Raw genomic sequence first — 16,113 nt, forward strand, 5'->3', positions numbered from 1 at the left:
TGAATACTTTTTCCACCACTGTAAATTTGGCTGCCTTCTGAAGTGAAATTCGAGAAAACAGGTGAAAACAGCCATTACTTTAATATATAAGATCAAAATACTGTAATGACAGAATGTAACTGCTGCTTTGATAGATACTTTGATAAATAGTTTCCCCTTTGTCTCTCCTTGCATTTCAGGTATTGCTATCCCACGTCCTGGACTAATCATTCAGAATATTTTTTTTTTTTCGAAAGTGCTTACTAAAAACAAATATCTATAAATAGCCTGATTGAAATGCCCTTAGTTTTCAAATTGAACGCATCAAGATTCAACACCAGGGGTAGGCTACCTTCGGCACTCCAGATGTTGTGGACTACATCCCCATAATGCTGACAAAGCATCATGGGAGGTGTAGTCCAAAACATCTGGAGTGCCGAAGGTTGCCTATGCCTGTTCTACACGTTTCAATCCACTGGGACACACAGGGCTATTAAAATAAATAAAACAAATTAAAAAGACGTCAAAATACCCAATATGACTATAGTGCTTTTGTTCTAAAATGTCACAATTCCGGTTGCAAAGTGCTGCAATTTGTTAGCAAATAAACCCTATTCCAGAAACAGAAGCATCTTACATAAATGTGTTCTGATATACGTCTCACATGAGTTGACTTATTTTATACAAAATGCTACCAGTATATGTATGGAGACTTTTCAATTTTAACATTTGCCTTTGTGCAGGTGCGAACGTAGCTAGAAAAGGAGCATGTAGCTAGAAAAGGAGCATGTAGAGAGCTCTGTGCCCCTGAACACTTTGTATTATACCAGTGATATATCCAGGCACCAGCTAGGCGTTCTTACCGCCACAGCGTTGCACAGATATCACCTGATATAATCACTGGGGTCTAGCACAGGGGATCTCCAAAGCATGGGTAGAGTTTTATATATATATACACACACACACACACACACACACACACACACACACATTTTTGTTTTACATCTTAGCAGCAAGTTATCCGACAATAAAACTTTCCATAAGTAAATTAAAAATATATGAAGTGGTCCATGTTACTCAACACCACCCCCCCCCCCCCCCCCGACGTATAGGTGCCCCACAGAAGTATGAGTAATAAGTACTCCCCCCACAGATATGAGTAATAAGTACTCCCCACAGATGTATGGTAATAAGTACTCCCCACAGATGTATGGTAATAAGTACTCCCCACAGATGTATGGTTATGAGTGCCCCCCAGAGGTATGAGTGCCCCCCAGAGGTATGGGTAATAAGTACCCCCCCCCATATAGGAGTACCCTCCTCGAAGTGTGAGTAATAAATGCTCCCCCTCTCCAGAAGTGTAAGTATGAGTGCCCCTCATGCTGCAGGTGTCCTCACTCACCTCGGGGAAGGCTCCCTTAGCATATACCATTAAAAGCGAGGTCTTGCCGCAGCCACCATCTCCAACAATTACTATCTTCACCTCCTTCTTGCCCTTGTCCCGGCTCCTGCCGGTGTGAGCGCTCCCGTTGGGTTGTTGTGTCATGCTGAGCGGCTCTCGGAGTCAGTCCGGAGTCAGTCCATGGGTGAGGAGGGAGAGCCAGCAGTACAGCGCAGTACCCCCCGCCGGCCACACGGCGCACTGAGAGCAGGACCCGGTCTACACCCAGAGCCCTCACTGGGCGGCTGGGTCACGTGTCAGGCCGCCCGTACACACGCCCAGTTATCCAACAAGCTGTCAGACACACACAGGCTTTCTAATAAATAAACATACAGATAGACAAAAAAAAAAGAAAATAACTAAAGCTTATCTTACAAGTGGAGAATCCCTAAACAGTCTGACAGTAAAGCTCTGTTTGTATAACTGTATTATGATGTGTCCCAGTGATATAATAAAATATAAACACTGGGATACAATGAGCTCTGTGTATTACAGATATAGGATCTGACTGATTGCCATCTGGCAGTGGTAAATGGCAACACAATCCTACCATGTGTAACAGAAAAGTGTGCCATGGGCCAAAACGCAAACTTCAGGCTCAAATAGTCAAGCAGAGCCTATAGCGGAGGTAGAGAATGTTTCAATTTAGTTTTTTGCCTGAATTTTGGAAAAGAGAAGAACCAGCTGCTTAAACGGAATCTTACCTGACCCTCCGCTGCCCCATCGCGATCTCCTTACAGACATGGCTGCTATACGTCTGTAACACCCACCTCTGTCCTCCCGCTTTTCCCCTTGTGTCTTTTTTTGTTTTGTTTAGTTTTTTTCCCATCTTGGGGACACTTGGCTTCATTGTCAGCATTCGAACCAAGTGACGTCAATCAATCCGTTTCTATACTCCCTAGCCAGCATTAGCACCATCATCTAAGGAGTTATGATAGCAACTACAGCATACCTGTGGGAGGTTTGACAGATTGGAGAAAAAACGATTTTTAAATCTATACATTTACTAGCAAAACTGCTAGCACACTATATAGATGAAATTTCATGTTCTTTCCAAAAATTGCTTTATTGGCACTATAGGTTCCCGGACATCTGGCCACCCCCTTTCCTATAAAAAAAAATAAAATTTTAAACTAATATAAAGATTTTGGGTTCCTGACCCTATAGTGTTCCTTTAAGGTCATCTTATGGTCAATGCTTTTTTTTACTAATGAGTGTCAGGACAGCCAAACACTGCAATATAAATTTAAACATAAAGAAAATAATTTGAAGGGAAAAAATCCCCCTGTTGTGCTGAAAGGGTGATAAACCACTTTATCACTTACCTGATTCCAGTGCCGATGTCTCTCGGCGCTGGGTCAGGCTCAGGCTATGTTCCTCCTCTGCCGATATCAGCCAGTGGATGGACCTAATGCGCATGCGCGGAAAGTGCCTCGCTTGCATTAGAACTTCCCCTATAATTTTGTGTGAAGCTAGATGTTCTCATGCACCAAAAGTCACATAACCACCCAGAAGTCCCACTAATGGCTGTCTAGTAGACAGCCATCATAATTACCATTGCAGGGTTAAGGGACCTGGGACACCTACCTATAGTGTCCCTTTAAGGATTGCACAAAAATCTGACAAGTGACATTTCTGCTTTAAGTCTAGTGTGGGGAAATTTTGTTTTTTTCTGAATCCACACAACAAGCCTTCATCATTTTGGAACTTGGAGGAGAATATCAGATACATACATAAAGGGTACATATTTGTGGAACATTATATAAAGGGAAACTAACACTTCTCTGTAAGTTACACCCTTGAAAGTTGCCTACCCATGACCTATAACTTGTGTTATCCTTTTTTCATGAGATGCTTTGTTTTCCTTTAAATACATATTAAAATAACACTATAGCATTAGGAATACAAAACTGCATTCCTAACACTACAATGTACCTCTGCTTCCACGCTCAGAGCTATCTGGGATCCTAATGCGCATGGGTAGCGGGCTTGCTTTAGGCCTTCCACATAGGAAAGCATTGACTCAATGCTTTCTTAAGGAGTTTTCCAAGACGTTGGACATCCTCATGCAAAGCATTGTTTCACAGAGTTAATCTCCATGAAACTGCAAAGCGCCTCTAGTGGCTGTCACTAGAGGCAGAGTTAAACCTGCAATGTAAACAGTTTCTCTAAAAGAGGATGATTGCTCCAAGACCACTTAAATGCGATGAAGTGGTCTAGTTGCCTGTAGTGGCCCTTTAAAGATGTAGCAACTGACATCCCTATCCATTTCTAATGCAAGGCACAGATTGCTATGGAGCAGGAGAAAAAAAAAATATTGTGAGTTATGTATAAAAAGTACTCCAAAGTACTCCGATTGTAAACACTGAATCCCTTTTCATTTTTGTCGCTGATTCTGCCCCTTTTCATTTATTTTTATATTTTCTTTCTCTCGTGCTTTAATACACATTTATTGAACTAAAGTGAGAATCTAAAGTGAATTTCAAGTTTAAAGGAACACTATAGGGTCAGGAACACACTATTTAGGTGGCTTGCCAGCAAGCAGTGGCCACTGGAGGTGGCAATGTAAACACTGCCTTTTCTGTGAAAAGGCAGTGTTTACATTAAAATACCTGCAGGGGCTGCCTATACTCACCAGAACAACTATATTAAGATGTAGTTATTCTGGTGACTGTAGTGTCCCTTTAACTTAATTCTCACTTTAGTAAATAATGTTTTTAACAATTCGTGTTAGCAATAATGTTAAAAATCCTTAAAGTGACAGTTCTCCTTTAAGAGGCATGGTCCTTTGGTTTAAAAAAAACTTTAACTTGGAAGCACAAATATTTTCTGAAACCCCTCAACTACAATCAGCAGAGTGACAGCTCAGGAAAATCTGAAAAATATATAAATATCCTCAACACCATCTTCCTCATTTAATTCCTGGTTAAATGAATAACCTAGGTTTGTTAATTTAACCGGGAATTTGCCCTGAGATGTTCAAAATTTAGACCAAAATAGCCAAGTTCAAAGATTATTCCAACTCTGTTGTCAAATATGTATTGTATGACCTCATTTATGTGTGGTGATTTAATAGCTTTCCAGTGTCGGGTGATAATTGTCGTTGCGGAAATTAGACTATGGCCTAGTATAATTTTTTTTATAATTTGGTAAATTTAAGGGGATTTGCTTGAAGAGACAAAGCTCTGGTGTCAAATTATCAATTGAATTGTCAACAGTTTTTTTTTTCTCTTCTTTATTTTGTCGTGCATTTGGTACATTACAGGTATTGCGATTTACGTTAAGAGAAACAATCCGTGTCGTAGTGTAATACATGAAAAAAAAGTAGTAGGTGTTTGCATTTGAAGCTTAAGTGACCTAAGTTAGATGGGGTAACACCTGTATTGTTGATAACTAAGTGGGCCAACTGTGGCGGAACCAACCTCGCCACTGTGCACTGGAGAAGCCTGGTTGCTCGCCTGCTCCCTTTAGACTATGGCCCTGCAGTTCAAACCTGTTATTTTCCCTGCCGAAAGGTTTATTTGTGCCTTTCTGCGGACTGTTAAAGCCATGCTACCCCAGATAGCTATGCCATGGAGCCCAGCCGTATACTGAAAGACTGTATGAAAGACTTTGGCTCCATGGCGATTGAACTGTATATATGTGATCTGAGCGCCATCCGGTAATAATGTGCGCTCAGATCTAAGCTATCTGGGGATAGGTAGAATGTGTATGTTCTATGTGATAAATGTAACAGTATGTATTTTTATGTCTTTTATTGTCCTTTGTCTGCCATGTGGCTAATGGAGTTTTGCCTCTGTCCTTGGAGATAATTGGACTACTTCTCAATTATCTCCAGGATAGAAGACTCTGTGGAACTGGTTTTGGGCAGAAAAGCCATGCTTCATTTGGTCACAAAGGACTTCGATCTATCTTTTGAACCAATGAACCAATTTGGATGATTTTGACATATGTTTGTATTTGGAGTATGCTGCTTATGAAAATGTATGTTTGTGACGTGTATATTTTATAAGTTATAAATATTGTATAAAAAACGTATTCCTCTGCCTGTGATAATGAGATTACCCATTGTGTTCAGTAATCATATCACAGGCAGAGGGGAGGATTTTGTGTAGGAGTGTCTGTGTGTATTGTACGGATTGATTGGATGTTCTGTAATACCCTGTGGGCTGTACTGTGGTTGTGGATTGGGAATAAAAGAGACTGTATGTGCCAGGACAGTCAGATTCTGCTTAACCCTCAAAACGAAGTGTCGTCTTGTTATTGGGGGAATTGGATTGTATGCTGACTGCCAGGAGTGTAACCCTTTTGTATGGTTTTCCTGTTCGGCTGTTTCCAGGATTCGTAGAGTTTGCAGTTCAGGAGATTGGTGCTTACAGTTGCTGCCTGTGCATCTGGAAAGGGGAATATCGCCTAAACGGTTTTTAACCTCGGGTGAGCAAAACGGTCCATTACACCAACCTTCGGGTCATATTAGTAAGCTCCATATCCCTGGAGATGGGGGTAGGGAGGGAGTGCATGGCAGATAAGTTGTCTTGGTAGCCGCATATATTTAAGCTAGGAAGCTCATAATATTCAGCTGACCCCTGGGGGGCATATAAGTAATATAGCAACGTAGCAGTTTAAGTATAAAATTAAAGAAAATAAAACAACTTCAACGGAAACAATTATAACACTGGGGTTTGAAACCCAGGTGAGTGGGTACTGGCATGTCCCTGTTGTTGCCTCATCCCGGAGCCGTTGAACCTGCAGATGTAAAGATCGCCACATTATCTACGTCCCAGCGGTGAGTAGACTTGTTGTTCTTTGAGGTGGTGGTCATTGTAAGTGCCAAAGACTGTAGAAAAGAGTCCATCTGGGATACTGCAGTTAACTTGAAGCATTGCCCATTCTGTTCTGCCGTGAGCGACCTTCGTAAGCCCCATCTATATGGGATCCCTACTTTTCTCAATTGGGTCATCACCTCTTTCAAGGATGCTCGTCATTGCAGCATCAATCTACTGAGGTCTTGAAAGAAGCTGAGTTCATGTTGTTCGAATATGAAAGGTGATTGGCCTTTCGTTGTGGCCAGAAAAGCCTCTTTGTCAGACAGTGACCTGAAGCTCAAGATCACATCCCTGGGGCCAGCTTTAACGATGTCAGGGATCCCCCTGATTTTCAGATTGCGTTGGCGTGAAATGTCTTCAAGCTGTCTCACCCTAACACTGAGCGCTGTTTATGCATTGGAGACCTTGTGGATCTGAGTGGCAGCAGTGTTCTGCTGGATTCCCAGGCTCTGGATGTTGTCCTCTGTGGCTTTTATTCTGCCCAACAGTGTGATCAAGTCTGCTTTGAGACCGCCATTTCGTAGGAGAAGAAGGCTTTGAGGTTGGTAGTCGTCTTTGTGATGTCGGCTTAAGTAGCCCACTGAGGTTCCGGTTGTCGTTTAGACAGAGCTTTGCCACCGCGAGGCTGTGGCCGGAGCTCTACACGGTCCCCTGCTTCATCCTCGGACACTGACGTGGAGCCATTAGGTGAGTCAGGCAGCAGGTAAAACAAGGATTAGTTAGATTAAAAACAAAAGAAGGAAGGTATGTAGATGAGGATAAAGGTCTAGCTGACTGCCTCAATGAATATTTTTGTTCGGTATTTACAGATGAAAATGAAGGAAAGGGACCTCGGTTAAGAAAAAGGATAAATGAGTCATTTATTACATGTGAGTTTACAGAGGAAGAGGTTCTATTTCAACTGTCAAAAGTAAAGACAAATAAGTCAATGGGACCTGATGGAATACACCCAAAGCTATTAAAAGAGCTTAGTGGTGTACTAGCAAAACCATTAACAGATTTATTTAACCAATCATTGATAACAGGAGTAGTCCCAGAAGATTGGAAGTTGGCGAATGTTGTGCCCATTCACAAGAAAGGTAATAGGGAGGAGTCGGGCAACTATAGGCCAGTAAGCCTTACTTCAGTAGTGGGGAAAGTGATGGAAACCATGTTAAAGGATAGGATTGTTGAACATCTAAAAACACATGGATTTCAAGATCAGAGACAACATGGGTTTACTTCAGGGAGATCATGCCAAACTAATCTTATTGATTTTTTTGATTGGGTAACTAAAGTTATAGATCAGGGTGGTGCAGTAGACATTGCTTACCTAGATTTCAGTAAGGCTTTTGACACTGTTGCACATAGAAGGCTTATCAATAAACTACAATCTTTGAGTTTGGATTCCAATATTGTTGAATGGGTAAGGCAGTGGCTGAGTGACAGGCAACAGAGGGTTGTAGTCAATGGAGTATATTCGAAGCTTGGGCTTGTCACCAGTGGGGTACCTCAGGGATCTGTACTTGGACCCATTCTCTTTAATATTTTTATTAGTGATATTGCAGAAGGTCTTGATGGTAAGGTGTGTCTTTTTGCGGATGATACTAAGATATGTAACAGGGTTGATGTTCCAGGAGGGATAAGCCAAATGGCAAATGATTTAGGTAAACTAGAAAAATGGTCAGAGTTGTGGCAACTGACATTTAATGTGGATAAGTGCAAGATAATGCATCTTGGACGTAAAAACCCAAGGACAGAGTACAGAATATTTGATAGACTCCTAACCTCAACATCTGAGGAAAGGGATTTAGGGGTGATTATTTCTGATGACTTAAAGGTAGGCAGACAATGTAATCGAGCAGCAGGAAATGCTAGCAGAATGCTTGGTTGTATAGGGAGAGGTATTAGCAGTAGAAAGAGGGAAGTGCTCATGCCATTGTACAGAACACTGGTGAGACCTCACTTGGAGTACTGTACACAGTACTGGAGACCATATCTTCAGAAGGATATTGATACCTTAGAGAGAGTTCAAAGAAGGGCTACTAAACTGGTTCATGGATTGCAGGATAAAACTTACCAGGAAAGGTTAAAGGATCTTAACATGTATAGCTTGGAGGAAAGACGAGACAGGGGGGATATGATAGAAACATTTAAATACATAAAGGGAATCAACACAGTAAAGGAGGAGACTATATTTAAAAGAAGAAAAACTACCACAACCAGAGGACATAGTCTAAAATTAGAAGGACAAAGGTTTAAAAATAATATCAGGAAGTATTACTTTACTGAGAGGGTAGTGGATGCATGGAATAGCCTTCCAGCTGAAGTGGTAGAGGTAAACACAGTAAAGGAGTTTAAGCATGCGTGGGATAGGCATAAGGCTATCCTAACTATAAGATAATGCCAGGGACTAATGAAAGTATTTAGAAAACTGGGCAGACTAGATGGGCTGAATGGTTCTTATCTGCCGTCACATTCTATGTTTCTATGTTTCTATGTTGGCCATCTTGGACTTACCTGACTGTGTATGTAGAAGCCCGATATCTTGGGCATGCTCTCCTCCTGCGCCTCAGGATTTTCTGGAGTGTTTCCCCATTGTCTCCTGTAGCAGGCAAAGTCTCAGTGAGGGTAAAAGTAGCGGTATTGCGGGTCCGATTACCTATTATTGCCTCCGTCTCGCCGGAGCTCAGGAGACGTGCGACCGTGCGGTATCCAAGTTCAGGTTTTTAAGTGAATTGTCAACAGTTTTAATTAATATATGTATCAAATTCCAATAAGTGCTAATTTTAGGGCACAACCACAGCATTTGATACAAAGATCCCCTAGAATGTATTTGTATGTGATAGATTCAATTTGTGTAATCTGGAGGGGGTAAGGTACCAATGGTATAAAATTTTATAATGGGACTCTAAATGTGCCTAATACCCCTCAATGCATTTACAAAGTTAATCCATTCTGTGATGTTAAATATTTTACCCAGTTCTCCCTCCCATTTTATTATTGGATCACATTTTTTATTTAGTTCCCCGGCCAAATGAGTGTAGCCTATAGAAATGGCTCCCATCCGAGCAGGCCCGAATAGTATATTTTTTTCTAACTTTGATAATTCCAATTTACTTTGGTCCTGAAAGGCCACAATTAACAATAATCATATTATTTATTTATTTATAATTCTTTATTTTTGACGTGCATGAGATTACAAACAGCTTGCGGAGCCACAACAGCCGTAGCAAGTACTTTATAAAGAAAAACAGTAAAACATTGTTGTGGCATTCGAGACAGTTGCACTTTTTATAGAAATAGTAATAATAAAGTTGTACAAGTGATGGGTTCGCTAATACTTAAGCTTTCAATGGGTATATAAGCAGCTTGGGAGCCCTGTGCAGCAAAAAAACTTAAAACAGTACATCATGTTGAGCCAGGATGATTTAGTCTGATACGTTTTTAGCACTATGGCAATATCAAGGAATTTGCAGGAAATGTACTCAAATGACTTAGAACTAAAAACAACGTTGCTGCAATGAAGGCATATGCCTAGATAAGGGAGAGACCTTATAATAGTAAAGAGTTGTAAAACAAGATGGACTTTAGGTTACTCTATGCTGAATAAAAACAAGCTACCATAAGCTTAACCAGCCTGTCAGGCCTGAATATTGTGAACAGGTTGTGAAAAGGAAGCCACTTGGGAACCATGCCTGCATAGCGTTAGAGAAGAGAGCCATTGGGGCCTAGCATCATGTGGGATATTTATTTATTTCCACCTAGACTGCGGCCTGGCATCATAAAGCGTGTCAGCCAGCCCACCCCTATTACTGGAATAGCAGTGTCCCACAAAGGAAACCAAAGCCCCCAGTTCTCCAACTTACATCTCAGCATATCCTCACGCTTTTTTCCGCCGTGGTGTCTTGGGATTGTTGGGCTCATTTGTATGGAGCATAGAGCTGTCATCTGGCAAGGGAGACTCTGGCACCAGGCAGCAGTTCCATGCTGGGGTATGGTTCCCTTCTGGCCCCAGATCTGTAAGAGAGCTTGCGCTGGTCGAGGAGTGGAGCCTTGTAAGTGGGATCGACCCCGGTCGGGGTGAGGCTTATGTAGGCTGCGGCTGCCAGCAGTGTTAAGCCTCCGGGCTCAAGGTGCTCGTCGCTTCTTCTTCCTCCTCCTTCCAGCTTTCAGGACAATGTCGCGGCCATGTGAGGCAGGCTGTGGGTTGAGGACTCTTCCAGGGTTTGTTAGTGTGGAGTGTGCCTCATCTCCCCTCTCTGCTCTGTGGCCCACCGTAGCCCAGAATTGAGACCAAAAGTTCTCGAAGGCCTGTTTTATCCACGCTTTGTGGGAGGCCCAGGTTGTTGCGGCGGCCATCTTGTAAAGTTGTCACGGCTGTGAGATCACACAGGTTGTCGCTTTTTGCTCTCAGCGGCTGTATTCCGCTGCCGTAGGTCAATCCGCTAGTGGGGACCGGGATATCCCCCACCGGTCCAGAGGGGGGGGGGACAGGGCACAGAGACGAGCAGCAGCAGCTGCGTGAGGTGGAGCGGCCGTCTCCACCAATGCAGCAGGCCTCGGACACTGGCAGTGCTGGTATCACACAGCCTGTCTTCTTGGACGCATTCACCCTGCTTACCTCGCTTGGGCAAGTAGCTAGGGCAAGATTGCTTTGGAGATTGGGTTCAATATCCCCAATTTCTGGTCAGATTCTAGATTTTTGTCGAGGAGCTGGAGCACACGTCTGCCTCGGTCGGCTGTCAGGCCCCGCCCCCCAATAATCATATTATTTAACGTATTTACTCGAATCAAATAAGCCATTGAATATAATACGCACCTGGAAGCTGAAAAATATTCATGCTGGCGACTGTAATTCACATTTATACTATACTACTATACAACATTGTGCTACAATGAAAATGTTTATTGCCATATACCATAGTAACATTGATGGTATTTAAATTTTACTGTTACATGTTAAGTCCATTATTTCTTAAGCTCTCTTTCAAGAACACAATTTACCTGTATGAATTCACCTGTTTGAATTCATCTGTGTGAATTCGCTGGAAGGCAAGTCGCTCAAAAATTTAGAATTTTGCCCGAATGTAATGTTTATTTGTGGAAGAAACTCTGTGCACGAAGTATGTACAGAACAACTAAAGATACTGCAAACATGTAAAAACCAACCCTATAAGGGTAAAACTTATTTTCTTTTATTGATACTTCATTGAAAATATTCCAAGAATATAGAAAATATCGCACACAAGAATATAAAAATAAAATTAGCCTATGAATACCTGGCTAGGACGAAATGCGTAAGGCGTGTGGTGTGCTCAGGGTAAATTATTTTTGATAGTCTCGTGTCCAATATTTTTCTATATCCTACTCTTGCAATATTTTAATGCAGTATCAATAAAACAAGGTTTATCCTTGTAATGTTAATGATTTTCGCAGGTTGGATGTTGTACTGGCTGCTACTCTGACCTCGTATTGTCTTCAATTGGACTTGGTCTAACCAACAGCCGGGCAGGTGACCCGTTTTCTAATTTTGTTCTAGAGTGAATAACGCTGTTTGTATGTAGTGTATGTGTAGTGTGTGTATTTGCGTGTAGTATGTGTTTAATATGTGTATATCTGTATGTAGTGTGGGTATTTGTGTGTTTGTATGTGTGTCTCTGTGTATGTGTAGTGTGTGTGTCTGTATGTGTGTAGTTTGTGTATACTGTATGTGTGTAATGTGTATCTGTGTGTGTAGTGTGTGTATCTGTATGTCTGTGTATCTGTATGTATGGTAGTGTGTGTATGTGTCGAGTGTCTGTGTGTATATCTCCCGGTGTATCATTGTGTCTGTACATCTTTTTTTTTTGGGGGGGGGGGGGAAGCATTTCCTACTTGGATCCAGGCAGCACAATGTCTTGGGCCGGCCCTGATTATATTTATTGCAAAGCTGTATTTCATTACTGTATGTGTATGATGACTGTCTTCAGGGGGTGAGTGTGACAGGGTGAGTAATGGAATAACTGTGGCAGGGTGAGTGTGACAGGGTGAGTAAGTAATGGAATAAATGTGACAGGGTGAGTGTGACAGGGTGACTAATGGAATAACTGTGGCAGGGTGAGTGTGACAAGGTGAGTAATGGAATAAATGTGACAGGGTGACTGTGACATGGTGAGTAATGGAATAACTGTGGCAGGGTGAGTGTGACAGGCTGAGAAGGGAGAATGAGAGAAGGTTGGGGTCATTGAGACAGTGAGGGATGGTGAGTGTGACATGATTACAGGGGGTTAATGTGACTGGGTGACTGTGACAGGGTAAGGGGAGTGAGTGTGCCAGGATTAGGGGGATTTATGTGACACGGTGAGTGTGGTATGGCTGGGGGGAAGAATGTTTAGGGCTAGAAATGTAGTATTGGGGTACATTATTTGTTTAATTTTAAGATAATTTTAGATAAATGGTATCACACTCACAAATATTGAGTGGATTAAGTGCCACTCCCATTTTCCAGGTTCAGGAGGGACAAGGCTCTTTGTGTACGATGGATCCAATAGACAGAGGTATAAGTATCCGGATCGGATCGGACCGGACTGGACTGCTGCTATGTGAGATCTTTGGCTTTAGTTATGGCAAAATTTGCAAACAAAATTAATTTGCAATAAACACATTAAATTTGCAATTATGCTAATCGTACATACATGATTGCAAGGTATGGTTGCATAGCGTGGCAGTTGTGTATACTTTAAAGTGCCAATGTAAAGGGCTTATTGGAAACAAAAACAAACACCAATATTCACATTAAACTTTTATTGAAAAAATAAACATCTAAAAATAATGAAAAATAGGCTTGCAGGTACCCCTCATCGCTTATATATTTGTTCCAAAGGTGCACGCTCTGCATGGAGACGCTGAACGTTCCTCGTAGAGATTCATTGAGTCAATCCATCTGTATGAGGAAATGCTGACTGGTGCAGCGTATGTTTGTATTCGGATCACTATAGTGTTTGTTACGACACTCACCGCCAGATAGATGAAGCCGCCGTTTAGTAAATAATCCCCTTTTCCAGAAATGCTGATTTTGTACAGCCGACCGTCAAACTCCCGAACGGAGGATACGAACGCGGCAACTCCCGATCATCAAATCAGTCGAACTCCTTCCACAGCTAGAAATAACGAAAGCGCTGTCCCAGTAATAATTCCCCCCACAAACGAGACCAAGCTCCGTCTTGAGGGTCAAACAGGAATGTGTTTAATGGGGGCTACCTGCCCGGTATTTATGCAGGTCTCCCACAAGGTGGACACTCCCCTAGGGGACCTTGTGGAAGACTGTAACACATATTGGACAGTAGCCAATCGCAGTGGCTTCAATCTAAGCCCTTCCCATCTTACCCATAAATCCTTCTTCTCTATCCCGGAGATAATTGGGAAGAAACCTAATTATCTCCAAGGATAGAGGCAAATCGCCATTTTAAATACAGTAAGAAAAATACATTAAAATACATAAATGAAGAAATACCGAATAAATATGGTAACGTATCCCCAGATAGCCTGGATCTGAGGGCATATTCCTACCGAATAGCGCTCAGATCCGATGTACACAGTTCAATCGCCATGGAGCCAAAGTCTCTCATAAGTCCTTCAGTATACGAATGACTCCATGGGACGGCTATCTGGGCGAAGTCCACATGTACGTTATAAAACTCCCGAACTGACCACGTTCGTATGCCTCGACGAAATAGAAGGCGGGCGGCAGTTTCCAGCGGTGTTCGGTAGATAAAGTGTCCGTTTTTAGTTCCATAGGATCGTCACCAAACACCGCTGATCTTCCTTGTGTCCCAAAATGGCCGCCGCCAATGGTCGGCATACGAACGACGACCACCCCTACGAATGGAATGGAGAGGTGTCTGCGGTTAACCACAACGTTCTAATTAGGGCCAAGAGGTTAACCAGCAGCACACTCCTCTCCTGGGTGGCCGTCTGATCGGTAGTTTCAATCGGTATTCCAGAACCACACGAACAGGGGCATACGGACAGGAAATCCAACGAAATAAAGGCAAACAGACGAACCAGCAATATTAGTCTGTACAGATGAATCTGTCACAGTGTTCCTTTAAAACATTGCAGTTTCAGAGAGCTGAACACACCTATAGTGGCTGTCCTCATAGAACAGCACTGCTTCCAATGCTTCTCTATGAGAAACATTTGTTTGGAGGAGTGTGATGCTTGCCACTCATTCGCTTCTTGTTAACAATGCTTGTGTGTAAGAATCACTGAGTTGGACGAGACGTCTTCTGATGACAAAGGAGGTGGAGCCTGCAACAATGATGTCATGAGGCTGGAAACAAGCTAAGTAAAATTATTACCACTATCATGTTCGAACAAAAAGGGGTGAAGGGGCTCACTGTAAAAGCTTGGAACTTATAGTCCCGAAAAAAAGAATATTATTTTCAGGACTATAGTTTCCCTTTAACACTTAAAGGATCACTATAGGGTCAGGAACACAAACATGTATTCCTGATCCTTTAGTGTTAAAACCACCATTTAGCCCCCCTGGGCACCTCATGCCTCCACAAATATAGTAAAAATCTTACTGTATTCAAGCCTGAAGCTGTACCTCTGCATGCTGTTAGACTCAGAAAAACAAGCAGTCTGATGACATCATCAGAAGTGGTAGCCTGATACAATCACAATGCTTCCCCATAGGATTGGCTGAGACTGACAAAGAGGCAGATCAGGGGCAGAGTGAGCATGATTCAAACGCAGCCCTGGCCAATCAGCATCTCCTCATAGAGATTAATTGAATCAATGAATCTCTATGAGGAAAGTTCAGTGTCTGCATGCAGAGGGAGGAGACACTGGATGTTTGGATGCATTTTAGGCAGCCATGACCCAGGAAGGATCTCTAACAGCCATATAAGGAGTGGCCAATGAAGTTATCACTAGGCTGTAAATGTAAATACTTAATTTTCTCTGAAAAGACAGTGTTTACAGAAAAAAGCTTGAAGGTAATGATTCTACTCACCAGAACAAATTCAATAAGCTGTAGTTGTTCTGGTGACTATAGTGTCCCTTTAATGAATGATTGCTGCCGGGGGATTCCAGAAACTATAAACACTTTAATGAGATGAAGCAGTTACATTGCCTGCAGTGGTATTTTAACTTTCAAAATTTAGGACGTGTGTTGCACAGAGTTTGTTTTCTGAATGTTAATGAATCAGACAATGGAAATTCCAATTCATTATGAGGCATCGTTTTAAAGAAAGACTTCATATCAGCTGCTATTGCTGTGTTCAAAGTTCACTGTTATCTGTATTTACTTTGCAAGTAAGTCACTAGATTTCATTAAAAAAAGAAAAAAGAGAACTATCAAAAATACCTTTGGCTAATCCAAAACAAACCTTGAAATGTGTAATAGGTTTAAATATTTTGGAGCTGATTCAGTGGCTTGCTAGTGAGTGACTATGAGACTTCTTCATACCTCATCATGATTCATAAACTTATAATGAATACAAAGGTTGCTACAGATACAGGCTATAAATATTTTTCGATCTATGATGCATTTACCAATATGGGTCAACCCCGACGATCAGTTTACATACATTTAAACAAAGACAAATCGGTACCTTGTACAAAACATGCATACCAACTATTGCTTCTACGTGACTTCCTAATGGGATTATTTAAAGAAAACCTGTCAAAAGGAAAGTGACATTTATGCCAAAATAGCTGACCTGGAAAAATATCAGAGTTTTTATCACTTTGACCGAAAATGGTCATTTACTTATCAATTCAATATCTGCTTTGCGCAAATTTGTTAATGTTGAGAAAACGATGCAAAATAATCCCAGACAATTTAGAGGTACATTAATAAGGTGAATCACAATTTTCAAGAACTTGTGTCTTCTCTTT

The 16,113-nt window shown here is 41.8% G+C and overlaps 1 protein-coding gene across 1 annotated transcript in view; it reads right to left on the reverse strand.

The window, feature by feature from the left end:
• RHOF (ras homolog family member F, filopodia associated) overlaps positions 1-1,697 on the reverse strand; it is a 55,844-nt gene extending 54,147 nt beyond the window's left edge. Inside the window, exon 1 of the mRNA XM_063456988.1 lies at positions 1,382-1,697. Coding sequence (XP_063313058.1) covers positions 1,382-1,525 — 144 coding nt within the window. The 5' untranslated portion in view covers positions 1,526-1,697. The remainder of the gene's footprint in view (positions 1-1,381) is intronic.
• Between the last annotated feature and the right edge of the window lie 14,416 nt (positions 1,698-16,113).

This window comes from Pelobates fuscus, chromosome 5, assembly GCF_036172605.1.
Source record: "Pelobates fuscus isolate aPelFus1 chromosome 5, aPelFus1.pri, whole genome shotgun sequence".
Classification (NCBI taxonomy): Eukaryota; Metazoa; Chordata; class Amphibia; order Anura; family Pelobatidae; genus Pelobates; species Pelobates fuscus.